Source organism: Pipra filicauda, unplaced genomic scaffold (assembly GCF_003945595.2).
Source record: "Pipra filicauda isolate LSUMZ 115617 unplaced genomic scaffold, ASM394559v2 scaffold138_size1969278_pilon, whole genome shotgun sequence".
Lineage (NCBI taxonomy): Eukaryota > Metazoa > Chordata > Aves > Passeriformes > Pipridae > Pipra > Pipra filicauda.
This window is the reverse complement of record NW_024103862.1, coordinates 1,276,463-1,304,265: the sequence shown is the minus strand read 5'-3', so window position 1 is coordinate 1,304,265 and position 27,803 is coordinate 1,276,463. Positions and strand designations below refer to the sequence as shown.

The window sequence follows — 27,803 nt, the reverse complement described above, 5'->3', positions numbered from 1 at the left end:
TGCCAGCATTATTTATTTCCAAGTTTTCCTTTGACACAGACCATTTGAACCAGAATTTTTTTAAGCCGCAAGATTTGAACATAGAGCAATATGCACCCACCTCAGCTGGTTTTCGTTCGGAACCTTGAATATGCAAAGCACAGCAGTGACTGAGCCTTGGAGCAACTGGACGAAAGCTTCATTGTGCCACACATGGCTTGGGTTTTTTGGTGAAATTTGGAATACGGTCTTCAAATCTAAAACTTGAGATGGATTGTTCCACTCCCTTGGAATTTAGCAAGACTTGCATAAATGTGTTCAAAGCATACCTTCCACTCAGTCCCTGTTTTAATACGGAAATGTGAAGTGCCCATCCTCTGCTGCCTCTGGCAAGACTTGATGTTTACAAATGTACTCTGAAACTGTCGGTTCTAGACTTAACCTTTGCGCATGGCTGTGAAGGAACCACTAACTTCAGTTTTTTGCTTTTTTAAAAGAAAAAGATCAAATCTGAGACTGCAGCTCTCTTTTCTTTGGATGCCAGAAAAGCCTCCCATTTGCCATAATTTTGTTTGTGCACTGGGAGCTGAGCATTCATCATAGAGCACAGCCAAGCTTTACTCCAGTGCTATATGGGAATGCAATTTTTTAACAGCAACAAAACACTTCTGAATCTGGGAAGGGCGGGGTGGGGGTGGGGGGAAGCGTCTGAACTGCATTGCGATTCTGCAGTGGGAACATCGCATGTTGTTCTCACTATTGTACACTTGAACTGCACATGCAAGAAAAAGGTGGAATGTCTAAACACCATAATCAGCTCAGGGTATTTGCCAATCTGAAATAAAGTGGGATGGGAAGCGTGTCCTTCAGAACAAGGGTACAAATGCCCCTTTCGCTGCAGCGTGTGTGTATGTGTGGGTGTGTGAGTACGTTTGGGACGGGGAGGGCGGGAGGGCTCGGGGAAGGGTTTGAACGGCAACATTGTTTTCTTTTATTTTTTTTAATTTATTCTTTTAGAATGTGACAATTTCATGAACAGCCACACTGGGGAGGAAACTGTAACAAATTGCTACAGATGCCTTAAACTATGCACAAAGCTAAGTGACCAAATTTGTTTTTGATTTGAAAAAAAAATAATAAAAAAAAGTGCATTGTTTACGTATTCCTCCCTCTACTGAAACATTACCCACTGATGGGTTTTTGATGGGAAAAGGAGAAAATGTTTTTTAGGACAAAATTAAAGGACTAATTTTAAACTTAAAACATTCCATTTTTGTAATTTGTTTTACATTGTTTTAAGTACAGTAAGCACAACTGTAATCTAGTTTGAGAAACTGGTGCTTTCTTTTAGTTCATTTGTATTTCCCTGTTATTATTGTAAAAGACTGTTTATTAATTCTGTTTACAGTTTGTTGCAACAGCCATTTTTGGGAGAGAGCTTCAGCGTAAAGCCATTTGTAAAGGCTTTGCCATATTCATTTTAATATGTGCCTGTTGCTGTTAACTTTTAATTAATAAAACAAAATCTTTTCACATTATGCTCCTGTACATTTAAGTTACGACTGAGTCCAGCGTTGTGGAAAGGTACCTAAGGTTGCAGTCAGCTTCCACTGTAAAACTAAGCCAACTTTTGGATTTGAAAATACTAGTCCTCATATGCCAAAATTTATTGCCTCTTGAAGCTTGGCCTTTTACTGTTTGAAAAGCAAATCCTGACTTACCTGATTGTTTCCCTTCTAAAATTGTTTATTCTTTCATGTTCCCTGAAGTAGTATCATTAATCTCAAAGTGGCCATGTTTAAAGAAATAAATTTCTAGTGAAACCATTCTGTTGAACCTGCGTGAACTTCCTTCCTTTGCTGTCAGTGCAAGTTCTTGCTGTTGTCTGACTCCAGCAGAGAAGGATCAGATGGGACAATGAGCTTTGGTTGTAACTTGAAGGAACAGAAAAGCACTTTTTAACAGATTGTCTTTGAAAGGGCAACACTTTCCAGTGGTGTTTGAAGCTGTGAGAACACAGAGGTAAGGACTGCGTGTGAGTAACTTACTACAGAGAAAAGCTGCAGCTAAGCTTCCCTACAGCCTGGGCAGGTTTGTAGGGTTAAATGTGGGAAAGTACTGATTCCTCTTGCACTGTTTTGAATAAAAACATGTGCCAAGACTGCAGCTATTTTCAAAACGACCACTGAAATCATTACCTGATGATGTCTTCTGTGATGCATGTGACTTGGTTTAAAGAGCCTCAACTGCATTTTAAATTTTAGTACTCATTAATTTTTAGTACTCACTGCAGGCTGTTTATAAGCACATTTTAATATCTAATGCAAATTAAGCTTAATGGATTTACAAATAGGTATATAGCAGTATTTCAACATACAGTATTTATAAAGAGCCTGTGATTCTTTCACACTGTGCCATCTTGCTGTCCTCTGCTCGGACAGGAACCAGTACAGTTTGTCAAGGTGCTTAGAGTGAAACATGAGTAGTTTTGTTCTAAGCCACCTTTCCTGGAAAGGGGCTTCTATCTTTTCCTACCAGACTGGATTTAAAAAGACTGGTTCTAATCCCACCTCTTAGTGTACATGGAAGGTTCTGACATTAGACTGAATTAAAAAAGCAAAAAAAAAAAAAATAGCCTTTTTTGACTTATCTAGAAATGCTTTCTACAAATCTGCATTAAACTTCAACATTCCTGCAGCTTGAACATTTCATGTGAGAGCTGAGTGTGTCAGGAGCGGGGTCCCTAAAGCACCACAGCCGCTCACAGCCCACGGGAGCCCAGAAATGTGCGAGGGGATGGGGGCCAGGTCCCCACCACAGACTGTCTTAATTCACAGATCTACTCCCAGCACTGTTCACAGACAGATACAAAGAGGCTTCAGGTTATGTCTACGGCCTCTGCCCAACATGAGTGGACGGCCTTAGTTTGAGCACTTTTACTGTGGGCAGTGGCATTGTGCATGTAAAAGATTTCAAGTAGAAAGATACAAATTAGGGTACAGTATAAAGTAAGTTATTTGATGTCAGCTTTGTGGTTTTATTTTCTTGTGCAGATGGCATTTCTTTTACAGTAATTTTACATCAGTGATAAGGCTCACCCCGTTTCTGGGCACTGGATACCTCAGTTCAAGCAGGCAATGCCTGGTGTGGGCTTTTCTCATGCTCTAGCCTAGTTTAATAGGTCACATGATATCCTGAATTTTACATGTTAATTGGACTGCCAGGGGAACCCAGTGTACCAGGGGATGGTTAAACAAGTACCTTCCTGCTATGTTTGTGGTGAGGCATAAACTTCTCACTGGTTCCTCATACCCTTTTTTTTTTTTTTTTGTCGTTTAATCTGAATGTAACTAGGTTAACAGTGTGGGGCTTTTCTAGACTAACTCTGTCACTCCTGGTGCACAGCAAGGTAAGCAGACCAGTCCTGGAGGAGATGGAAGTAGGTTGTCACTACATTGGTTTACAGTCATTGTAACAGAATGTAAACTATACTTTACTGTGGCTGCTATCATTTGTAGAGTACCACAAATCAAATATGCCATGTTTATTTTAACTGCTTTTAATTTTATATAGTGGCAATGGAGCATAAAATACAAAAGTTTAAAACACCTTTTTGGAAGTTAATTTTGGTTTTAAGTCATTTAAAAGAACTCAAGGATTGAATGGCCTGTCAGTAAGACTGATGGCAGAGCATTTTGGAAGGAAGTTACGTTGTGTACATATTAACAGCATTTCAAGTTCCACCCCAGAAAACCCCCTCCTCCATTGTACAGCCTACATTCCAGTTATAAGCAGCAAAGCTTTATCTCCAGTAACCTCGTCATTCAGTTCTCTTTATTAAATAGTGCTGCTTTTGTCTTTTCCTAGAAAACAGAAGCTTCTAGAGGCAGTTGTACTTGTCCCAGGAGCCAGGATCAACTTAGAGCAGGCTCAGCTTTTTCTACTCCCATGTATGGTCAGAGCAAAGCTTGGCTTCATTTCACAGTGTAGCTAAGCTGTAGCTCTGAGCTCCTGAACAGATTTTTTGTATGTTTAGCTTGAGCCTTTTCTACATCTGTGGCTGGAGCCATGAGCTGAGGTGGTTGGTGCAGGTCTGGCAGCAAATAACTGCTGTGGGGAAGCCTCAGAAGGGCTTTCCTTGGAAAGCAGGTTATGTGCAATGGCTTATCCCATGTCTTCCCAGCAAACAGGACCATGAGCGTGCGTGCAGGTCCCAGCTGCAAGAAATTTATCCAAGGACCCAAAACAGCTGGGGAGAAAGGTGTCCACAAACATCCCTTAGAGCAGCAGAGGTGAAAAATGTACTTGCACCCCACGGTACTTTGTACCTTTATTTTCTTACCTCCACTGTTTCTCCTCTAATTAACACATATTCTCTTACTATTTTACTCTGCTGCTATCTACTGGCTATTTCATATTCACTGGACTACCTGTTCACAGAGGCTCCCACAGCACGATTTACTCCTTGTCCTGCACTCTTTGTAACGGCCACAGGACGATGTAAGCAGGTTTTACTCTCTTAGCCTTGCAACCTCATTTGAAACAAACAACCCTGCACAAAAATGTGCTACTACTTAAAATTTATCTGAACTCTGCAGCAGATTCAATTTTTTCCTTTGTTTCACTAAGAAGCAAAGTGCCTCCAGGTTTTCTTTGGGCTAAAATTTTGCTTAAGTTAAATTTAAAAGAAAGGCTTCAACATGAAAATTTCAATATCAAATTACACATTGTAGTGCAAGTTACAGGTAGAGCTCAAATAACTGATATTAACTTAAGGGTGTATCACCATCATCATTAACATGTACACAGATTTTTAAGATGGTCAGTTATGCATAAAGAATGCTGTATATATAACTTAGTGTTAATAAACTAAATCCACCATGTAAGTCTGAGTGGAAAGCCAGGCTTGACTGCAAAATTAATACCTGAGTATAATGGTCCAATTTATTCCCCCTGACAAATCACACACAACCACGTTTAGTGCCTCACTTCTACTTCACATTGAGTCTTTCTGTGCTGTAAGAAAGAGACCACTCAGTACTAGTGCTATTTGCAACATAAAATATTTTGGAGAAAGGAGCTCAACAGTCTTTCGCGTAGTGATCTGAATTCACTAGGATTTTTCAATTAAAGTCTTCATTTTTCCTGTGGACTTCAGCATGTGCGGCCCAAACTGAAAAGGAAACCAGAAACATGTTCAGATTGCTTTCAACAGAAACCTTGCTGAACTACAGTCCATCCAAGTTGTAAGTAAAAGCAGAACTTGGGCAGAGATAATTTCCTCTATCATCCTGCTCCTCTGCCCGTGGATTTCACAAAGTAAAGGAAAACTTGTGTCAGCAGTTGACTGAAATTGCTCAGATGAGGCAGCTAATGACCTGCTGGAGCAGCTCTGACTAGCGACAGCTCACTCTGCCACAGCAAGAAAAGAAGACAGATGCAGTTATCTTTACAAGTTGACAACCAACTGCTCTAGCACCAGTTTTACAGTATTTCTGTTCTTACTCTACTTTGCCTTTTTGTGCAAGTCCTTTTCAGAATGACCACAGAAAGATATCATACAAGTTTGATCTAAGAAAGAAGGTACATACTGGTAAGTAACTGATGGACAGATTTTATTACCTCATTAAAGGTAATAAATGCTCTATTGTCTAACAAAACCCTGCAATTTCCTTAGCTCTTGAGGACTTGACCCTTAATCTCAAAATGTGGACTGTAAATTTTGAAACTAGAAAGTCATAAAAAACCTCTGTCTAAATAAACATTGCCAACTTCTGTTCTTTTCTTTAAAGCCCCAGAGATGCTGGGGAAAGAAGTGATTAATTCTAGGGAATATCTGGCCTTTTAGTTGTGAAGAACAGCCTGAACATTACAGAAATACACCTTTAAAGGCCAAAACCAGAAGGCAAGTAAGTCAACATCAATTAGCAGAAGTACTCAAAAGTCCTGAAATTTGTGGCTTGGGAATGTTATTTTCCTTAAAACTCAATTCAGAGGTGATCCAGCTTTTGGAGTTTTATCTGCATTTTTTCAAATGTATATAAAGGGTTCCATAGCAGAAGGCTTCAAGTATTGCTTACAAACAAAACTGATCTATACCAGCTTGTTTTTTAAGTAAGTGTACATTGCTATAAACTTATATCTTGAACATTCACTGCTTAAAAACCTCTTCAGTTTCAAATCCATCTGAAATAGAAGTCATTAACTGGTGCCATGATGTGGATTTTAAATACAGTTTCACTTTAACATTCTCACACTATTAAGAAACTGCTCTTATTTACTCAGCATTTCCAATTATTAGAAGAAACTCCCTATACCAAGATCCTGCAGGCATTATGAACAATTTTCTTTCTGCATTCCTAGGAATGGTGACATGGTTCAGGATCTTGCTTCAAAGTTTCACCTCCACTCTCTGAATAGGTAAGGTTGGTGGTAGTAACAGGCAAACACAGTTCATATTTGATTCCAGTATGAGCCCTTAGCAATGGAGTTTTCAGAATATCACATGCTTGTGGCAACAGAAAACACTTTTGCTTAAAAAATAAAAATGACAAAACTGTAACAGGACCTTTTAAACCTAGGGCCAAGACAGCACACAGTCCTAAGATTTGAAACTAAAAACATAGGACTGCCACAACTCCTGGCATATCAGCAGTACTTCACAGGGTTTTGTGGATTGGGATGCTAACTTGTGGGTAACTGCATGTGCTGGCAGAAAGATACACTTTTGTTTTCACAACTATAATTTAATCCAAGCATGTGTTCAGAATCACAGTACTCACCAGCACTACCTCACTCTGTGTCTTTGTTTCAGTCTTTGGAATCACTTTTTCTATTTCACTTTGGCTGTCATTTCGGTATCGATGAGCAAATTTCTTTTTGAGAGCTTCTGCTATTAATGCTGCAGGATCTGCAGGGTCAGCCACTTTAGGTTTTGTACCTTCTGAGGATCTAGAGAAGAAAATGAGAAGCGTTAACACAGTCCAAAACTTAACCACTTGTGAATGCTTTTGCTTTCTGTTTGTCAGATGTTCCATCAGCAACTGTCTCACCTTGAGGTAGTTCCAAGTCATAAATCATTACTGCAAATGTTAGCATATTGATACTTATTTCCATTTATTACCTTTTCACCGAGCGTAGTTTCACACTGTTCATGTCTTTGAGGATTTCTAGCATGTTTGGTACTTCAGACTTCTTTGGCCCGTTTTCCATCACACTCTGGCCAGAGTTCGTTTTTTTGTTTTTCCTTTCTTTAATGAGATCAATGGCAGACTTGCTCTGCTGCAGACCCGAGGGAGGGGGTGGTGGCAGAGGAGGAGGTGGCGGTGGTGGAGGTGCAACAGGGACAGCAGCTGGAGCAAGTGGACTTGACCCAACTACAAATGAAATGAGTGTTACACGTCAGTTTACTTGGAACTCCCCTTTACATGTCACAAATGCCCAGGTAAGAACATCACTGTAATAACTTCAATTGCCTCCCCTCTGCCACCTTTAGATTGTCACATAACTTCTTAATTCTTAAACCACCTAAGCTGAAAAGCCACATAAAAATCCTTCTGGAAGAGTGAGAAACGCCCTTTAAATTTCCAGTTCAAATTCTAGGGGCATTCACGTCTACTGCAGTGGGATGGATGTCACGACATCTTTTAGTTATCACAGAATCACAGAATATTCTGAGTTGGAAGGGGCCCAAAAAGGATAATCGAGTCCCACTCTTAAGTTAAGGGCCCATACAGGCATCAAACCTTGGCATTATTAGCCCGTGCTCTAACCAACTGAGCTTATCTCAGGGTCATGTTCTACTGTTACCAGTATTTCACTTTCTTGTAAGAGGCAGGTACTGAGCTGGAAGTCACAATCTGCCAAATGTGAGCAATGTTTCTTCCTACTTACCATCACAAATATGAAATTACCATAAAAGATTTTTAAACATAAATTTCAGAGTTCAAACAGTGCCCAAGTTGAACCTCATACCAGCTCTCCGAGGTTAAGGATTTTTACCTAATCATCTCATCTGGTAGAAGATTGAGATTCTCACAATAATCTTGATTTCAAGTTTCCAGTACAGTTTAGGTAATAAATGAAGGAACCTCTGCTCAAATGCACGTTTAAACAAATCACGAAAACCATATCAAATCAGAGTTTTGAAGCTTGGGTTATAAAGTGTGTAAAGGTATGTATACAGATAATACAGAGGAGTCTATTCTGTGCTGGCAAAGACACAGCATCATTACCACGTTCTACCAGAAGAGGGAGGTAAAGATGATAAAATCAAATAAAAATTTACCTTCCCTAATAAACAGAGGTAAAGGGAAAAAAAAAAAATTATTAGTTATTTCACACACCCCTGTTCCCCCCCACAATTAAAATCCAAGAGTGAAACTATGTGATCCTTAAAACTATTTCATAGTTTTGAATATGAGCAGGTCAAGAAAAATAAAGAAACTACTATCAGTTCACAGACAAAAGCTAAACAAGAGCATCTGAAGAATCAGAATAAGATCTTATACACAAAACACAGGCAAAACTGTACTTGCTAAGTGACTTTAGGAAGGAGTTAAAACCAAATGCCTGTCATCTGCAGTTGACAAGGGCCATCTCCCACTAATCTTAGAAGACTTAAAACTGGAAAGCAGTCAGAGGTGAGGGAAAGAGGAGAAAGAGATTCAGGAAAAGAATTATTCTGTTTACTGCCAGAAATGATGCACCACTTCTGGTTCCATATGGACAATGTGTCTGATCCCAGAGATTATTCCAGTAAACACTTAATTGCCTTTTCTGTTCCTTGTTACGTATATTACATATTCCAAAAGTATAATTAGTATCTTGTATGAATACTTAATGATATCAGAGAGCTTATTTCATGACTGAATGGAAAGACTTCAGTGCTAGTAATTAAGTTACATTCTTTTAGTTTGGTTTAAGCCATCATGTTTATCATGAGCTTTGCTCTGAAAGCTGTTTAATACTACTTCTCTCATTCACAGATTCAGAACTCTGGCAGACTTACACACAGACATGAAGACTTTTGGAATACTGGGAAATACGGAAAATCTGTCAGATCACTTGTCTTCAAGACCTGTTTTGTATCCTTTGGTTAGTGTGCCACGTCTGTCTACCAAACTAACAAAAACAATATGGAGAAGTGCTCAGTGTTGCAGTATTTCACAAAAATGAATTAGCACAGTATTAATTATAAAAGGGACAAATCCATTAACTAATTTTTGCTAAAAGTACAGCAAATTTAATACCTGCTGTCAAGTTCTGCTGTTCTTGCAAGGTTACAATTTTGGCTATTTGTGCTCTTAAAGTGGCCAGTTCATTTTCTAGAGCACTGATCTTCTGCAGTGCTTCTTCATTTGCCATCACTGCGCTCCTGGGCACTGGTTCTTCTGCCGGTGGGTTTTGTAAGGACACTTGTCTACATGGAGACCTCCTGGAATGATGTAGTTCCCCTGAGGGAGGCTGGGCTGTTTGTGACCAAACTTCTGATCTGTAACAAAAATATCACAAGCTATTTTAAAGGCTTTGTAATAAGATAAAAGCTAAAGCAACGTTGCCTACAAACCAGGAATACAAATGAAGACCTGACTTCAAAAATCTCTTTATGTAAATCACTTCCACCAACACCTTATGTAGCTTAAGGTAAATAAGAGCTTCTCGTCCTTTCTGTTTGCATCACTACCTGTATTTCTTCTCTTCCCCAGGCCAGCTTTTTGTAGAATCCTTCATTTCAGAAGAAAAAAGGAATACATTCCCCCTCACCCCAATCTATTTCTCTGTTTCATACCTATTGTATATTTTATTGGATTTAAGATCTTTTTTTTGCCCTCAAATGCCACCATTTTCCCCCATGGGCTGCAAACAGTCACTTGTTGATTCACTTGAAGTAGGAAGAGTTTATTAGTTTCACAGAGTATTTTTTGTACTTTTTTACTTCTGAGGGGACAATCCCCAAGTCTAGCAATGTTGGAAATATGGAGTATGTGAAACAGCTTAGTGATGCAGAGGCTGCTTATCAGTAGATGGGCAAGGGTCATGTATCCAGTTTCCTAACGTAATAATTAGAACTACAGAGAAAAAAAAGTCTTACAGTTTTAAAGAGTCCGTGACCTTCCTTCCTCTTCTCACAAGAAAATGCAGCGCTGCTGCCTTCCTTTATTACCCACCCAAGCTCAAGCCATGTTAAACACTGAGGCATTATGGAAAAACTGCTCAGGTAAGTCACATAAGCCCTTACAAAGACACCAACATTGTTAAACGGTTTATCTCAATATCTGAGTTGAAGATGTCCCTGCTCATTGCAGGGGGCTTGGACTAGATGGCTTTTAAAGGTACCTTCCAATACAAACTATTGATGATACTATAAGTAGAACTGATAGGGATTGATGACAACAAATTATCATAAACATTAAAACTGCAAAATATGACCACATTACTTGGTGGTCATACCTCAATCCTCCTTAACTTCAATCCCAAAACTTCTCAGGCGTGTCAGGATTCCATTGTTTATTCAAACATGAGAGTAAGAACAGGGGCTGGTGATAGGACTTTTTGAAATGTGTAGAGAGGCTCCAGATTAATACAGCCCAAGTGCCCCATCACTTTGGATGCATGGATTAAGCTGCTGTGGATGCTCATCACGTTAAATCTGCAGTTGTGCTACACCTAAAGCAAGAGCCAAGATTTAAGGCTAGAATGAACTCCCACCTCAAACCAGGAGTAGATACAGATTTGAGTCTTCCATGACTCTGACAGAAAACATCAGCACAACTTGCAGAAATTTGTTCAAGGAAAATTGAATGTTATCAAGGATGATAAAATTTAGGTGTTGTTACCTAGACAGGAATAGAAACTAAAGCTGAGAACAGGATACTTCCTACAGCAGCCACCTCCCTGCTCTCCCTAAGGTGGAAGGAGCCAGTGGTCACTTCACTCTTTATTATTGCTCTGAACAGAAAACACCCTTTGTTTTTTAGCTATTCTGCTCCTTTAAAGTTTCTAGAAGGCAGGTTTAAGTGTTTTAAGGAAATGTCTTGATTGGAACCTAACACTGTGGGAAAATATTATGTCTGAGTTGTCATTACTGCTCTGACTAGGAGTAGGGGAAAAATGATTTGTCATTGAGTTGCTTCCTCTATAAAACTGCATTCACAGAAGAAAAACGATGTCTGCAAGACTGTTTACTGAATTATACCATGAATAAATATTTAACAGTAACACCTATGTGATCTTGTCGAAACAGAATTTCAAAAGCCTGGAAAACACCTAATGCATACTAGCTCCATGAGTGATACTGTGCACAGACATAATAAACAGGGCACATTGAAATACTCCTATTTGCTAAGTAATTCACTTACATGCTCCATTATAAGCTGTTTGCCTTAAGGTCACTATATATCTGCAGGATTATTTTAGTCCCATCCCACATCCATCTGTCCCCCTTCCCCGCTTCCCAGGCAGACGTTTCAGCAAATATGCAAGTCCTACATCTTTTGTAATAGGTTCTTTGAAGCACCAAAGAGCTATTCTCCCTGTTGTCTCCATTAAACATAATAACTTTACAGTTCAATCCTTAAACAAAATGTTTCTGTGCAAACAAAAGTAGTATTGGGCAGTTAATTTCCTTTGTATCAAATAGACTTCACAAATAGTGTTTCCCAAACAAGTGTTGATTTCTGTGACTCCCCTCTGAGTTTGTGAAATTAATGTGGGCAGTGCCAGAATGTTTGTTATGCAAAGCTTCACTGTAACAAGTCATGTTGGAGGGCATCTAAGTCATTACTTACCTATATCATGCTTTCAAATTAAGAACAGTATCCTCCAGTAATCTCTGAAGCCAACAATCTCTGCCCTTCTCTGGAAGGTTAGTTTATTTAAAACAAAAAGCTCCTCTGCACTACAGAACTGTACCTCTGTTCCAGGCTAATCTGAGCAGCAATTTGAATAGGATGAAATAGAGAACTTCATCCCTTCAGCCAACCCGTTTCATGCAGTGACAGTGCTGTGTAGAACCCTTGGTCCAACACAGCAGTACCTATCCCACCATTCTGGACACATGTGCTCACATGCTTCCCTGCCAGTTTTCGTTATGAAGATTAGAGATGAAACACCAACCACAATTTTTCAGTTGTACTTAACAGACTGCAGAGACTTAACTAGAAAGGTGAAAAACAACGTGCTAATTACTGGATTGTCAAAATGACCATTGCTGCTAATGAGGAAGCTGTGCAGTACTGCCCTGGATCTCAGAACTGGAAAACCAGTGTTAGCAATTGTCATACCACAGCAGACATCTTTGTGGGGACAAGGATGCTTGAAGCTACTGCATGGAACTCTTTGCAATACATAAATAAAACCCACAGTCTTCCTTGTATAAAGCCAATGTCCCGTATCTTTTCAAACCAGTCCTTTTTTCACAATCCTGTTAGTCTAATTTCTACTGTTTCTTTTCAAGACCCTACCTCTGGCTCTTCCCTCTCTCTTCTCCCAGCATTCAAGTGCCCTCAGTTAACTGCAATGCACAACAGCTTCTCATCAGAGAGGAGCGAGGTTTCTTCCTCTCAGTTCAGGATTTCAGAGAGAAGATCTGAGAAACATACCTGAGCCTTGTAAAGACTTCTCCTTCTTCTTCAGCAACCCAGCCCACATCTGCAAAGGAGGCCACTGCATCTTCTCTAAGTTGAGCAGGACGGTTTCCTTCCGTGACATGAGAAATAAGCTAAATTTTAAAGACAAGATTGAAGGCCTTAGAGTCAACATTCCCAGCCCATGCCACAGTTATTTTATCCAACACTTCTACTGAGGCTACATGTCACTATTAACACATACACGCACAAACACATCTGTAGCCTTAGCACACTTATTTCTGTCCTGGGCTTTGTCCAGAACCATTTCACTGACTTCAAACTATTCAATCTAGTCTGCTGAATGCCTTACAGAGGTTCATGAACTATCACATGAACTACTGAACACTAAAAATCCAAGGCAAATTGTTACCTTCAAGACAAACAAATATCAACATTCTCACACAGTTTGCTGTATTAACTCAAATAGTATGTTTTCAAATTACATTCATGACCAGTCATTAAAAAAGACACTAAGGCTACCAGTACTTCTTAAGTCTTTTGCTCTGATTTAGTATTATTTTGAAAGTGAAATTTTGTTGAAGCTTCCCTTTCCCTACAACTTCCAGAATTTCTGCACAAGAAGTATGTACATTGCACAGGAAAAGCAAGCAAATGAACAAACGCCAAAACCAGGCAAAAAAGCCATTTCTACTAGCTCAGTAATCACAAAGACTGAGTGAGAGGTAGGATGCAATCATAACATTATACACTATTTGCTAACAATCCTATTTACAACATGCCAAACAAACTGACCATTTTCCAGCATGGTTCTGGCCATTAGCTTTACAGCTGTTTGAAGCCAAAGGTGAGCAAGGCTCCAGAGATTGGAACCTTTCTTAGACTTCCAGCTAAGTGACATAAACCGAGATTTGAAAAATTGTTCGGACCATCAGTACCTGCTCCATAGCCACAACTCAACAAAATGGTTTCAAATCTATTTTGAAATTCTGCTTCCCTGGGTTAGACGAGGGCATGTGTACACAGTCACTGGACTCCTGAGCAGCCTGGGCTCAGTATCTCAGCTGATAAAAGCTACTGAACCAATTTTCAGTAATTTCTTCTGCTCAGTCTGTCACCTTGAGTTACCTATCTCCAACACAACCACGTCCCCTCTTTTCTTGTATTATACAGAATCACAGAATTGTTAGGGTTGGAAAAGCCCTCTAAGATCATCAAGCCCAACTGTTAACCCAACACTACACACAAATCCACAGCCAAATCTGCACCAGTTGTTGCAGCTGTTCAAGTGCTGCCTACGGCTAACAGTGGCCAAGAGCTGGGAATACTGACAGAGGTGGTGGTAGTAGGTATCAGTCTGTGAAGGCAGCTTGGATCCAGCCCATTAGCACTTAGGTCAATTTTCAAGGCAAATCCTCTCTGTAAGGGCAAACTACTATGTAGAAGCAACTATAAAATGTTGGCATTAATCTGAATTTGTAGCAGACCCATCACAGTAGGACTGCAGTCTGGATGCAGTGAAACCATTTCTCAAGAATATCCACACATACTTTAGTTGTAGCCTAAAGACACAAGTCCCAGGAAGAAAGAAGTTTTGGAACTGGGGCTGTTTTTCCCCAGGAGTTGTTACAAACAGCTTTAGAAATTGAGATTAGTCATCTTCACCTCACACTCTCACAACTTGTATGTGAGCCTTTATCACAGCTCCCAGGAGTGTGTATTGGCACCATCAGATCATTTGGAAACAACAGGGTTTTTTCCAGGTAGCATCAGCACAGATGGTAATATGTTTATCACATTAACAGTTGTGCCTAATACCATTACAGTCTGCCTCTCTTTGAAACAGTCTAGAGAATACTATACTGCATGTTAGGATTTTTGCTGTTTGATGTGTCCTTGGCTTTTTTCTTTTTAAAAATAAATTGAAATTTTCATGACTGCAGCATTTGTATTAATGTTAATGGCAATTTAAAAAATTTGTAATACATCAGCCACTTCTTGCAGGTGATACAGATTTTCCTGACAGTAATGGCCACATGAGGAACTATTACCATTTGAAGACTGAAGCCAAATTTAAATAAAGGCACTACACATACTTGAATCAAATATAATTTTATAAATCAACAGTAAGGAAATACATTTATCACTGCCAGATTTCCTGAATTGTGAGATAAATAACTTCCAATTCAACATTTAGGAGCAACCCTTCTGTTATATTATGATACAAGTTTCTTCTTACTTTTTTATTCATATTTATATGTAAGCAGAATATGCTTGTTACCCCATATACAGATGTTTCTTTCCTCAATCCCTAAAGACAACAAACCCTTCCACGGCAGTAGATTTTGAATTTAAGTTAATGCAAGATTTTTACTTTCATTTAAAGGTTAAAAGCCAACATCCATCTCTTAAAAACCATCACCTGCCTGTAAACAACTCTGTGACTACCCTATTCCTCCAGTCAATTCCAGCTGAAGAAAACTCTGTCGACTGTTCTGCCAGCACCTGATATGGAGAACAGAGCACTGAAAACAGAGTCCCAGTTCTACTGGATGGCAGGAACTGAAAGAATCAGTAAAGTAGGCTGCTTTTCTTTCTCTGCAATCTACATACTTGCTTTCCCCACTTTGTCCTGCAGAAGCTTTTTTTGCCGATTGTAGTGTGCTGATTTTTTTGCCGATTGCACGTTGCACACACAGACACACAAACACACACGCCTGGGGGTTTCAGACTCAGCACGGATGTCTGAACATTACACACACAGAACTGGAACGGATGCATAAAGAATCATTGAGTCCAACTCCCCGAGAAAGAGTCAGCCTCGCCAGTGTTTCCGCCCGGTTTCGAACCGGGGACCTTTCGCGTGTTAGGCGAACGTGATAACCACTACACTACGGAAACGCTGCTTGGGGATGTGTCAGGGCAGGATCCCCACTTTTTGTTTGCTCCAGAAAGTGCAAAGTAGAACAAATACTTTTATGCTTCTAAGGACAGAACAAAACTCTCTAGTTTCAAATTAATAATACAGTTATGTATTAGACATTTGGAAATACTTCTTCAAGTAAGATGAACTTGCTATGATTTTTCAAATTAGCCCAGTAAATTCAGATGTTTGCTACGTGCACACCAATTCCTTAGGAGACTTTACTGAGTTATCAGGTATCCATCAGACAGACAGGAGAAGCGTGGGACTAAAACAGAGATACTGTAGCTGAAGGATACTATCTTCAGAGACGCTCCTGTAGGTTTGGTTGAATCTACCTAGGCTATACTGGTAAGTTTATTTTTCCTAAAGACTACAGATAAACCTAAAAAATATGACATACAAAAGAACTGTATCAACCATTTAGAGTAGTAAGGTAAGCTCTGCTGCCTTTTACTGAATACTTGAGCAGCATTTAGCAATTAATTTAAATGTTTACTGTGGCAAGATCCATAGAGACAGACAGAACAGTCAGCAGACCCCAAACATCAAAATGTTAAGCTACCATTCTTTTTTGTCCAGACCAGCTGAACAAACGCACACGAGAAGATAAGTATGAACATTACAGAGATATTCATTCAGTATCTTTCATCCATTTATCATAAAGAAAATGAGGACTTGAGGACAGTTTGCTGCTCTGGGGTTAGAAACAGTGATTACATACATGCACCCTGAGATGAGGCAAGTAAGATTTGATTTGTTTTTTCAAATAAAGTGACTTACAGCAAGGTTCAGTGCATGGTCCTTTCATAAAATAGCTAAAGCTGGCAAGAAAGAAAGAGGAAGAGACAGCTATAGGAAAGCATCAGTTGCAACAGCATGAAAACGATCAAGATCAGGATTGAACTTCACTACAGAATCTTAATGCTGAGATAAAGACACAAAAAACAGATGTTAGCATCATGGTTACATGTTCAACAGTTTATATATTAAAATAGTATAATGTCTCCATAAACCATATAACTTTTAATGTGTTTCAAGGCTCAAATTTTGAAATTCCTTTTTCTAACTAAATCAACTCTGACAACTGTACTTCTATTTTTAGGATCCTTTCCTTTCATCTAATAGAAGGTGAATGCTTAGACTTAGTGTGCATGGAAAGCTGACTGAATGTCTCTTTAAGAGGTAAAAAAGGCAAATGTTATATTTAACAGAATTCAGACCAAAACATGTATATGTATTTATTTATTTGTTTGTTTAAACACTAAAAATATTCAGGAACAGCTTCACCAGATATATCTTACTGTTCTTTGCTACATTAACCAGAAATGTCTTCTTTTATGTACCATATTAAGAGAAGGTAGTATTTGGCAAACTGTCTGCAAATGAGCATGATCTTCCCTTGTATAGCCTTTACAGTACAGCAAATCAGACACATTATAGGAGGACTTCACTTCCTTCCAAATCCGAGGCACAGGCAGCCCTATTGCTGGCAAAACTACTGCTACTGCTACTTCAAAAGTTTAAATGCAGCACACCATTTGCTCTCCTTCTCACTTGCACGAATTCCCATCCCCCCCCTTATTTTTTAAATTTCACCAAACCACTATAAATGTGAGACAGCTGCCCCTCCACCCCCTCGTTTCTCAATGTACTTATTTAAGAGAGGCAAAATGGCTTTTACTATGACACCAACAAGGCTTCTATGGTCATCTTAACTATCTAGTTTTGCTACTGTAATTTCAAGCCTAAATATTGCTCTTACATTTCATTTAGGATAAAGAAATTAATTTAAACACTGAAAAATTAGCTGTGTGGAAATTAATTCATCTTAGTGTGGTAGATGATTCCCTCCATTCATCTTTATGCTTCCTGCCCTTGCTCAGCCCATGAAACATTCCTCCCAACTTGAGTTTCAAGTACTAAATTTTTCCAATTCTATACCCACCCCTACCCCCCTAATACAAACACAGAGTTGAAGAAATCATGTGTAACAGCTTCCACTTTCCCATCTGTTCCTGAAAGACTCATTATAAAAAGCATGGGTTTTCTCTTCCTTGAGTTTTTTACCCTTGCTCTTTACCCTCCCCTTTCACCTACACAGCCTTGTATTTTAAACAAAAGCAGAGTACTCATGTTATCTTGTTACTAATGTCTTATTTTCTGATAAAGTTGTTCATTTTCCCAAATATTGTTAACACTGTTCATCTTTACATGCCTCTTAAGCCTAGCTTGTAAGTACTGTTTATAGAAATAAGTTTCAAAAAATTTTCTCTTTTATGATTTTTTTTTTTCAATTCAGTTGAACTGGAAGCAGGAAGAACTGAAGTAGGCTAATTCTCCTATGTCTAGTTTATCATATTCTGCTTTTACAAACCTTCTAGTCAGGAGCAAATACCTTTATCAGTATAGTGAAACACATATTCTAAACTGTTGAGGACACCTACCTGAAACTGAACTCTTGGACACTGGATAAGAGAGAGGTTAGTACCAATTTTTCTTACAATACTTCGAGATGAACCATAAGGCTTGCTTGACCAAAGCACCTGGATGGGGAAGAAAAAAGAAGCCAGCTGTTAGGGAATGGATTTTTATATCATATTGTAATAGTTCTCCCTTATCCTTCAATACTATGCTTGTGCTAACTGTATTTAGTTATTCCTTTCATGCTAGAACACAATACAATGTATATACACTAAAATCTGTATCAGTGAACTCCTTACATCCTATACATGAATTGATACAAGATTTCTTCATGTCATTACATTATAGCTATGGCTACTTAAGGTCAAGACAACCTTTGCATTAAGCAATAAATCAGGTAACACAGAAGGATTCAAGAGCTGGAAGCATCTTCAAAAACATAATTTGTTGATTTTCAAGACAACAAAGAACCTACATCAGGTCAGACAGTTTTTTTTATGGGATTTCAAGAAAAGACACTCAATCATCGAAAACTCCATAAAGTTATGTAATTCTACATGTCCCAAAATATCTCTTTTCTTTTTTAATTAAGAGCTGTTCTAAAACAAGAATAGTGTCTACCAGTCTTAATAGAAATAACTAAACTATAAGAAACATGAAAGTGTAACTGCGAAATTAAAGAGCAAAGGAAAGTAAAAAGGGGAAAATAAAACAAAATTTTTGTAAGAAAGGAACTTTGTCCTAAAAAACCCCACCCAAACATTCACCTATAGAAAACTACCCATGGCACCTCAACACACCTTGCTTTATCAGAACTGTTTCCACTGCAGTTTAGATTTCCTCCACGTTGTTTCAACGGGGATTAAATTTGCTTTCTTCTGTTGTATTTAATGTTTGCTCTATTATTTACCATAATTGCACGAAATGAAATAAGATGGGACTTTAATCCTAGGAGAATACTACAAAACGAACCAGAATAAAAGCAAAAAGCACCAGAAAGAAGTATGAGAGATTTCAACACAGGAAAGGCAACGAAAACAATGCAAAGAAGAAAAAGAATAATGAGAAGACTCTAACACAGGGTACATTGTTAGTAAACAATTAGAACACTGTATGGTAATTTAAAAACTTGGCCAGTGTTTACTTATGGCTGCAAATACGAATTTACCACTGAGACATTTTAAAGGCTCATAGCTTCAAGCAAACTCAACATCCTGTTAGAAGGTTGCCTGACAACAAACACTTAGATAAAGTCCAGGCTATTAATACTGAAACAACCCTCATCTGGCACAGGAGTATTGCCTGTATTGCACTGTAGTACAGCTGTGGGAGTTACTCAACACACAGCTAAACTATACACAGCAGATATGCTAAGCAAGAATCACTAGTCTTAGATGTTGAAGGTTCTATTAAAAAGAAAACTTTATGCTTCCTAGTATTCATCCCCAGATTATCTCAGAAACTTTACACAAACATTTTGCCTATTTCTAAACAAGTATCTTTCCTTCCTCTGGCTTTAAAAATGTTGACAAAATAAATGTGCACTGCACGTATGCTATGCTATATCCTCACATCAGGGCTACAACTTTGCCATGAATCCACTCAGATCTATTTTTTTTCAGTCTATGAAACATACATTCTGTTGCTTGATACTCTGCTAAGTTTGAACACAAATGTTTCAATGCAGAGTATTGATTCTGTACTTTGGTTGCCCCAACAAAGACCTCAAGTTTGTGACTCTCACATGATTGTTTGTTTGTGCCTGAGCAAACAGCAGGTAGATCAGTAGCCTTCAAGAAATAGTCACTGACAAACAGTACCACAGTAATACAACTGATTGTGGTGTCTGAAGCAGAAGTGTTGGAGATAGACTCAAAGTGATGTGGCATTGGAAAAAATAATACCAGTCAAGGGAAGGCTTAATTAATTACAGAAGTATTTCCACAACAGCAAGAGAGCCCAGACTACATGCTATCTTACCAACATAAGTGCAGTGCATTTTAAACAAGTGGCAAAACTTGTTCAGAGATTGCTCAGACCACAGACAAGATGTTGACTAGCACCCAGATACTCAAAAATATTTGGTGCCCAAATGCCCTCAGGGCTCTTCAACCACAGTGGCCTGGTGCATCAAAACTTTGAATGACCCAGTTTTGGTAATTCAAGATGTGCCAGGACAATATTTTCATGCAAACTGTGCCACAAGGTATGCAAGTAAAGTCAGTGCACTACTGCTCAGCTCAGCTACACAATCTCAGCACTGCTCTAACCAAGTTCACACAGCTTCTTGTTGACTTGAAGCACTGGCAGAGCAAGTCTGCAAAATATTACTTAGTCATACACTCCTATTGCATCAGTGTTCTGCTGCTGTCCAGAACAGCTGACATTTGGAAATGTAACTGCATTATCACAAACTTGATATAAGTAGAGAATGGGAAGAAACAGACTAAAAACTCACTCCTCTCCCTATTTAGGCTGAAATCGCTGAATTATGCAGCAACACTCAAGGTAATGCTACATATTCTTATACTTTGAATTTTCAAAGTTATATAAAAATCTCAGATCAAAGTTCAAATAACATCCCAAAATACAGATTCTTGTTGGCAATTTTAATTTGGTATGTATAAACGTTTTGCTATCCACAGATTCCCAAGACCGATAAAAGGTTCTAGCACAGTAATACAGAGTAAGCACTGCACATAGCTGTTAAGGATTTCCCCATTGTTAAAACATTAAAATATTTTAACAACTTACAGGGATTACTGCACTGAGGCCAACACTTGTACTCAAAATAGCTTCCTCAAGGTCCCAGCGACAAAGCACTTCATGTATAGCAGCGCTCTCTCTCTCTCTCTCTCTGCTGAGCATTCAAAGAAAACTACATACACACTTTCCTCCAAAACGAGAGCTATGCATGCACATTCCTTTGTTCAGCCAGTGCAGAACACAGCTGTCTTGCTCTCATGTATTTTAACACTTTCAGAAATAGGTAAACATAGCACAATTATAATCATCTCAGTTTCATGAGGCTTTTCATATCTCCAAGGTAAGAGCAAGAAACATTTTTTTCATCACTGAAAGTTCTCCTTCAGCTTCAAAACACACATGGAAGTCCAGCATGAAAAGCAGTGTTTACAAAGTAAACAGTTTGTTATTAGAGCTAGAAGGAACTGCATAGTTCTTTTAACACATACATTGCTCAATACTTCAGTGTCCAAGTTGTAAACTTCATGATTTTTCAGCAATGCAGAATCAGTACTGAGTGTTCTGCTACAACTGGCAAGCACAAACTAAAATACATGAAGTGCTTTCTATACCTGATTTTCTGAAAACATAAAGGAAGTTTGAAATACTTACTGATTCCATCTTCAATCCAACTTGTTCAAATGCCATCCTAATTAAGCGCTTAAGCCAGCAAATCATCTGGAATGGAAAAGGCCTTTCCAAACTTGGATTTAAGCCTTCCAAATCTACAGGGCTGCCGAGGTTCCATAGTAGTTCTGAAATGAGACACAAGAATTTTAGATGCATGTTGTGGAACATACACAGAAGTAAACTGCTACATGTATTCCTAAAAAAACAAGCTTTAGAAACAGTGAAAACGAGACACATTAGATGACACCAATTCCTCGTACTGGAAAGCAAAGGCATTCAGAAGGTATTTATTTACTCAATACAGGTAACAAAGACTTTTTAGTAGGGTCATTTTTATGGAATCCTAGAATGGTCTGTGTTGGAAGGGACCTTAAAAATCATCTTTTTCCAACACTCCTGCAATGGGCAGGGACAACTTCCACTAGACCAGATGCCTCAGGGCCCTATCCAACCTGGCCTTGAACACTTCCAGGGATGGGGCATCCACAGCTTCTGTGGGCAACCTGTTCCAGTGCCTCACCACCCTCGCAGCGGTACGTATCTAATCCAAACCTGATCTCTTTCAGTATAAAGCCCCTTGTCTTGTCACTACATGCCCTTGTAAAAGTCCCTCTCCAGCTCTCCTGTAGCCCCCTTCAGGTACTGGAAAGAAATCAAACCATTGTAAAGTTAACATTTAAAAAGTTGGGGAAATGATTGCTCACTTGAGCTTGGACAGATGATGGTGTTCGACAACTCCAAGTGAGTATCAAGCCCTATGGAACACCTGCAGGTGCAGATCAGCACTATCATTCAAGTGCCATACCATATCTAAAACTCATTTCTATGCAGGAATTGACTGCAGAAAGCTGACCACCTCTCTTGATTCACATTCTCTGACAGCGTTGTTGTTTATTCCTTTTTTTCTACAACTAAGGAGAGAAAGGAAACACGGAAAAATGACTAATGCAAGAAAATGACAGGAAATACTGTAGTGTGGGAATTGAAAATATTCAAGCAGTTTATAAAGCTGGACACATTTCAAATTTCATCTATTTATATACACTCCCATTCACTTAAATCAAGATGGTTTTATTGCTCCTTAAGTGAAAATAGTATAATTTTTCTTTAGCTGTGTTCAACACCAGTCATAACGTGGATGTCACTGACAAGTGTATCCACCAAAACCAGAAAAGGAAGCCATAGATTTAGGTTTACGTTTGTTTTGTGTATCAGGCTGGAAACAACACTCTGTTGAACCACCCTGAGCAACATATTTGTAGTATGAACAACGGCATTGCTGAAGCCACTCTGAACCCAGACAGTGATGACTAAAGCAGTGTAACAGCAAGGAACCGGTACTTGGGAAGTTTGAAAGCCAGGAGATGGAAAACCAATGCTGTTTGAAACTGCCCACAAGCCCTACAGTTAAATCATCGCTGTTTCCATCACAAATTTTTTTCCAACAGTTTGTGGTTCCTTAGTAATAACCTACTTCTCGTGGAAACTTGGCAGAAACAATGCAATTCTACAGTTATCTTTTTTTAGACAGGCTTAAAAAAAAAAGTTGATATTAAGTGTCTCATCTCCACAGATAATAAAATACATTTCCCAACAGAATTTTCTTTTGTTTCTGAATAAACTAGGAAGAAACTACTAATCTACACCATGAGATTAGAATGGAAATTGAAATTGTTATAAGAAAAACAATAGGGAAGAATAATAGGCTACCTACCAAACAGCCATGAATACAAGCTACAGTCATTCATCATAAATAGATAAGACAGGGACTTCCTTATGGAACTCTGGAGAAGTCTGTTAGGGAAGCATGACCATCTACTTGATCTATTATTCCTTTAGGCATCTGTTATTCTTCCCTTAGACAATCTACCTTATGGACTGTGTGGATCTTTGATCACATTGCACCTGCTGTGTTCTTAAAACAGGAAGAACACAACTCTTTCTATGTGCCCCACATTAGATATGGCATCATATCTATATGGTACTGTAGACATGCAGTGACATAGAAGAGACAGGAATGCTCCTTTAAAAGGGGAAACCTGATCCAAAAGCATGGTACATGTGATACACTCCACCTCACTTCAAAGTCTAGACTTGTTGAACATGCAGTGTGGAAATCAAAGAGAAGAAAAACGGAAGCTGTGTCAAGACATTCAAACAAAAGAGAAGAAAAGGTAGAGTACTCCTGAGCAACTGCAAGGCAGGGCTGGCTGAGAAAGGCAAGTGAAAGGACTAAAAGGAATGACTGTATCCTGATACATTGCTCCTTCAACAGATAGCCAGGTTATTAGTTTAAAAATCCCCAGACAAAGTCAGAGGCAGGTGTTGTTTCAGGAAGTGAAGAAAAGGTATTATTTTGTTTCTGATCCACTGAGAAATCCCAGTCTTTAATAACAGAAACAATTCGGACAGAAGTAAAAAGAGAGTGTTAGAACTTCCTCTGAGAAAATCAGAGGAGGTTTAGAAAGTTTCCATGAATTTAAGAAATTTAAAGGCAAAGAGGTAAAGGACCAACACAAAAACTGACAAAACAATCCATTAAAGGCACAAACCAGATGTAGAAAAAGGTAGCATAATATGAGGATGACAGAATAGTATAAATAGGAAATAGTAAGCTAAAAAAGGCTAAGGTACAAAATGAGTTCCAGCTTACAGACATAAAAGAAGTCCTACACATGTATTGGCAGTAAGAAACAAGAGATACAGCCACAACGTAACAAGTGAGGAAAGAAAGCAATGAGAGATATGGATAGTCAGTATATTCAGTGTTTTAATTTGAGGATGGTAGAAAAGACAGACAGATAGTGGAATGGTTTATAGATAGCTCTGAAAAGTTATAAACATCCAGTATTTAGAGAATTTTACCTTGCAAAGTACAGAAAACAGCCAAAGCGATTTCTGAAATATTACTGACGAATTTTAGAAACTTGTTCAATGAAATCCAAAAGATCCAGGAATAAAAGGAGCATGCTGACACAAAGCATTGGAAATAGTCCCAAACACCTATCCTGCCCTAAGACATTAAGGTGACCTTTGATAATTCCAGGTTCCAAGACTTTGATGATCGAGCACAAAAGAGCATGCATTGAACAAAAGAACTAGTTCAGTAAAATTAATATTTATAGTTCACTTTATAAGTAATTTTTAACTCTGTAGCCTAAATACTTCAAGTACCTAAGACTGGGGTCATCAATGCCTTGCTGATGTGAATGACCTGCCTGCTTTTGCAGCAGAAAGTGACTGAAATCAGTCTGTAAGAGTGCAGAGTACCACCCAGTTCCTGAAATAGTTTCCTTAGTTTATGGTACTAAGGAAAACCACCATGTTTGAACAACCTCCAGCTTATCGGTTATCTAAAAGGAAAAGGCTTCTAAGTAAATCTTCTAAGTAAAATTATTAGTTCTACAGAATTATCCCCGGGGCAAACTTCCTACTCATTTCTTTCAGACTGTATTCAGACACCTTTCTTCACCAAACTTAGATATTTCATAATTGGTTTATGTGCCAAGAACGGACAGAGTTCATTCCAAAAGAAACTGCTGGGCAGCAAGAATGAAAGTGTTAGCAAATTCTTCTCTCCTGCTCTGTATACATGCCAATTTCAGAAGCAGGAGTTAAATGTTAATGCTTTTAGTAATAATATCTCTTCTAAAATACTGACCCTTGTGGTATTTATCGTCTGTTTTCTTGGTGCTACCTACACTAAAAACAGTAGAAGTTGAATTCCCCCCCAAATTTCCACAACTCAATTACTACAATAAAGAGCCCTGAGTAACAATAATATTGCTATAAAAATTGGTCCTTCTGCTCTGCCTCAGCAAAATTATTACATGCATAAGCAGCAGTCACAGACAAGATTACAAAGAGATTCAAAGAACAACAGCACAAAGAATTACATTTCACTGCAGGAAGCACAAAGGGATTGGAATTTCATGGGTTCATTTAAATAAAACCCAAAAATTAGCAATGCTGAAGAACTTTCTTTCTGATACGGAAATATGCAGGAATTCCCTCGTTTAGAAATTAAGAGGTCTACATTTCCAAGTGTAGGGATTCTCATTTTAGCCTCCTTGAGCTCTCTTTTGCCCCTACTCTTCCCAATCACTTTTGCAGGTTTCATTCAATACTGTCATATCAAATCTCAAGTCTACAAAGCTGAGAGATAATACCACTTTTAAATTACAAAATGTTCATTAAATAAATATAAAGGCTTTGGAGTCTGTACACGTACATTCAGTAAATAAGAACATTCAGTACATAAGAACTTTCTAGTGAGTCCTACACATGAAAGATGAAAAGAAAGAGAAATCAAATGCAACTGCTTTTAAATTGAAACTCTTCCATGTATATTTTCCATATTTGTCCAAGTCCCTTTCAAAGCATAAGTTCTCACTCTTAAAAAGAAATATGATATTCATATTTTTCCTACTGAAGGAAGTTTCTCTCATTCACTTAATATCCACACAAAAATAAAAGAGAATGACTTAATGGGCTTGATGGAGCAGATCAGCTTTAACAAAGAATAAACACGGGCATGAAATCTGAAAAATTAAAGGTCTAGTCTCTAAATTGAAAGGGTATAACATAAATAAGTACAAAATTTTCAAAGAATCACGGGTTCAAAGGAATATCACCAACAAAAAAAAAAAAAAATCAAACACAAAAAGATCAGGCTCCTCATTATTTCAGCAAGAACTAGGGCAAGCATATCTCCCCAGTCTTTTAGGCTGACACATGAACCAAGCTCATCTAATGAAATTATAACCATAAGGAAACATATTAAAAAAGTAACAAAGAAAGATAAAGCCAACAAAACATTATCACAGCAATAGCCAAAGGGGCAGGAGCAATCCTCTGACAAAGGACCAGATCCTTTCCCAAACTGACGCAGACCAGTTACAAGTTATTTAAGTATGTGTTTGTCAGAGGTCACATAGCCAAAAACAGAGGTCTAATTTTTGGTGTGGAAGCCACAAATAATGAAGCACCCAAGTACTTTCAGAAACACCTGTTTGGAAAGATATGCAGAGACAGACAAAAGTCAGTGAATACTGCAGAGACAATCAAGGGCTTATCTAAACTAGTACCAGCGTGAAATCTAAAGCAGGAATTGAAAATTATACATACTTGCAACAGAACTTGCTAAAGGTTTCTTGAAAACATAGCCCCATCACATATACCTGAGAGAGCAAAACTATATTCATCACATCTCACTCATGTTAACCTATCTTGTCAACTAAGGACTGAGGAAAAAAAAAATCCATGTTTCAGCACCAGTTTAATCAAAAGCCTTTGCTCAGCAGAGATCATACCTGCACAGTGCACTGTGATACCATTGAGAGGTAACTGAAACCCTTCACCATGATGGTATTACCACCATGTGGTATTACATGATACAGACACAACCACACACCTACACTTCCCTGCCAGACGGACAGACCTCCCTGGTAATCGCTGTGAACACCATTCTTTCTGCCACAGCTTTGAGAAACACAACCATGCAAATCTTATTAACAAAAGGGTGTGTTTGTCTGAAAAAAGCATTTTAAACACCCAATTTTCCCCCCGTAAATCTCTCTTTATAACAATGTTGAATTCCTACACACAGTAATCATATTTTAGCTAGTGACCCCTACGAAGCAAGTTATTTGGATTCAGCAACAACTAACTAAAACTTCTAGAGATGATCTGCAGATAACTCAGCTGCCTTCTTTTTTCCTTATCAACTAGCTAAGAAGCAGTGGGGATCAGAAGACTCAATTCCTTTTCATTTAGTCTTTGTAAGTCTTGCCTTCACAAGAGCTGAAGAGCCCTACAGCTGCCTGAGGACAGCATGTAAATAATGTTAATGAAGTCCTGCTGACGCTGTCAGGCACAGGTCAATGCACTACGCTTGATTTCAGCGTTCAAAATCTACTCACACTCAATATTTGGAATTTCAACAGCTTGTTAAACAAAATGAAAACAAGCATCCAGCAAGTTACTTATTTATGACCACTGCAGAAGAACCTGAGCCCAGCAGCAGCATCACTAAAGGTGTACAAAGCAAGCAGCGTAAGTTTACGGAAAAGGGAAATAAAAGCACCAGACTCCCTCATTTTCTCTTTATACATCAACTCTGTGTTTTACAGCCTCCTTAAAAATCCTCCCTCAGACTTCCCCAGATTATCTTTTATTTACACTGTTCCTTGTGACCTGTCACCCCTATCGCAGCAGTTCACCTGTAGGCACGACCGCTTCGACCCCGGCACCCCGAGCCGCTCCCACGGCCTGGCACCTGCCCTGCCCTGCCGGGACGAGTCCCGGGCGCCGCCACGCTCCCGGCGGGAGGCGGTATGGCCCTGCCTGCGGACAGCGGCCTGTACCTACGGCCAGCCGAGCGGCGCCACTGCCGCAGCTCCCTTCTTCCCCCCTCCGCACCGCCCCCCGCCCGGGACCGGCCGCGCCAAGAGGAGTTCCCATGGGAAGGGGAGCCCCGGGCCCCCCCGGCGCGCCTCACCCGCCACCGCCGCCGC

General features: G+C 39.0%; 1 protein-coding gene and 1 non-coding gene across 3 annotated transcripts; both read right to left on the bottom strand.

Moving 5' to 3' along the window:
* Positions 1-2,988: 2,988 nt before the first annotated feature.
* On the bottom strand, positions 2,989-27,803 carry MTFR1 (mitochondrial fission regulator 1). 2 transcript variants are annotated; one of them, XM_027748205.2, is made up of 8 exons: positions 27,788-27,803; positions 21,271-21,413; positions 17,937-18,035; positions 12,582-12,700; positions 9,231-9,472; positions 7,103-7,355; positions 6,762-6,930; positions 2,989-5,152 (listed from the first exon to the last, which is right to left on the bottom strand). In XM_027748205.2, exons 2-8 carry the CDS (start codon positions 21,334-21,336, stop codon positions 5,093-5,095), a joined length of 1,008 nt encoding a protein of 335 aa, XP_027604006.2. In that variant the 5' UTR covers positions 21,337-21,413; positions 27,788-27,803; the 3' UTR covers positions 2,989-5,092. The 2 variants fall into 2 exon arrangements, with proteins under 2 accessions (XP_027604006.2, XP_039234359.1); XM_039378425.1 differs by lacking the exon at positions 27,788-27,803 and adding an exon at positions 27,510-27,629.
* TRNAV-AAC lies at positions 15,395-15,467 on the bottom strand. Its single transcript has one exon. It is a non-coding gene; the product is annotated as a tRNA-Val (tRNA).

Coding starts and splice junctions, on each gene's coding strand:
- MTFR1 (XM_027748205.2), bottom strand. CDS start 21,336: ATGATTTGCTGGCTTAAGCGCTTAATTAGGATGGCATTTGAACAAGTT. Junction 7,356..9,230: donor ACAGCAGAACTTGACAGCAG/GTATTAAATTTG, acceptor TTTCATTTGTAG/TTGGGTCAAGTCCACTTGCT. Junction 6,931..7,102: donor AAACTACGCTCGGTGAAAAG/GTAATAAATGGA, acceptor TTTCTTCTCTAG/ATCCTCAGAAGGTACAAAAC.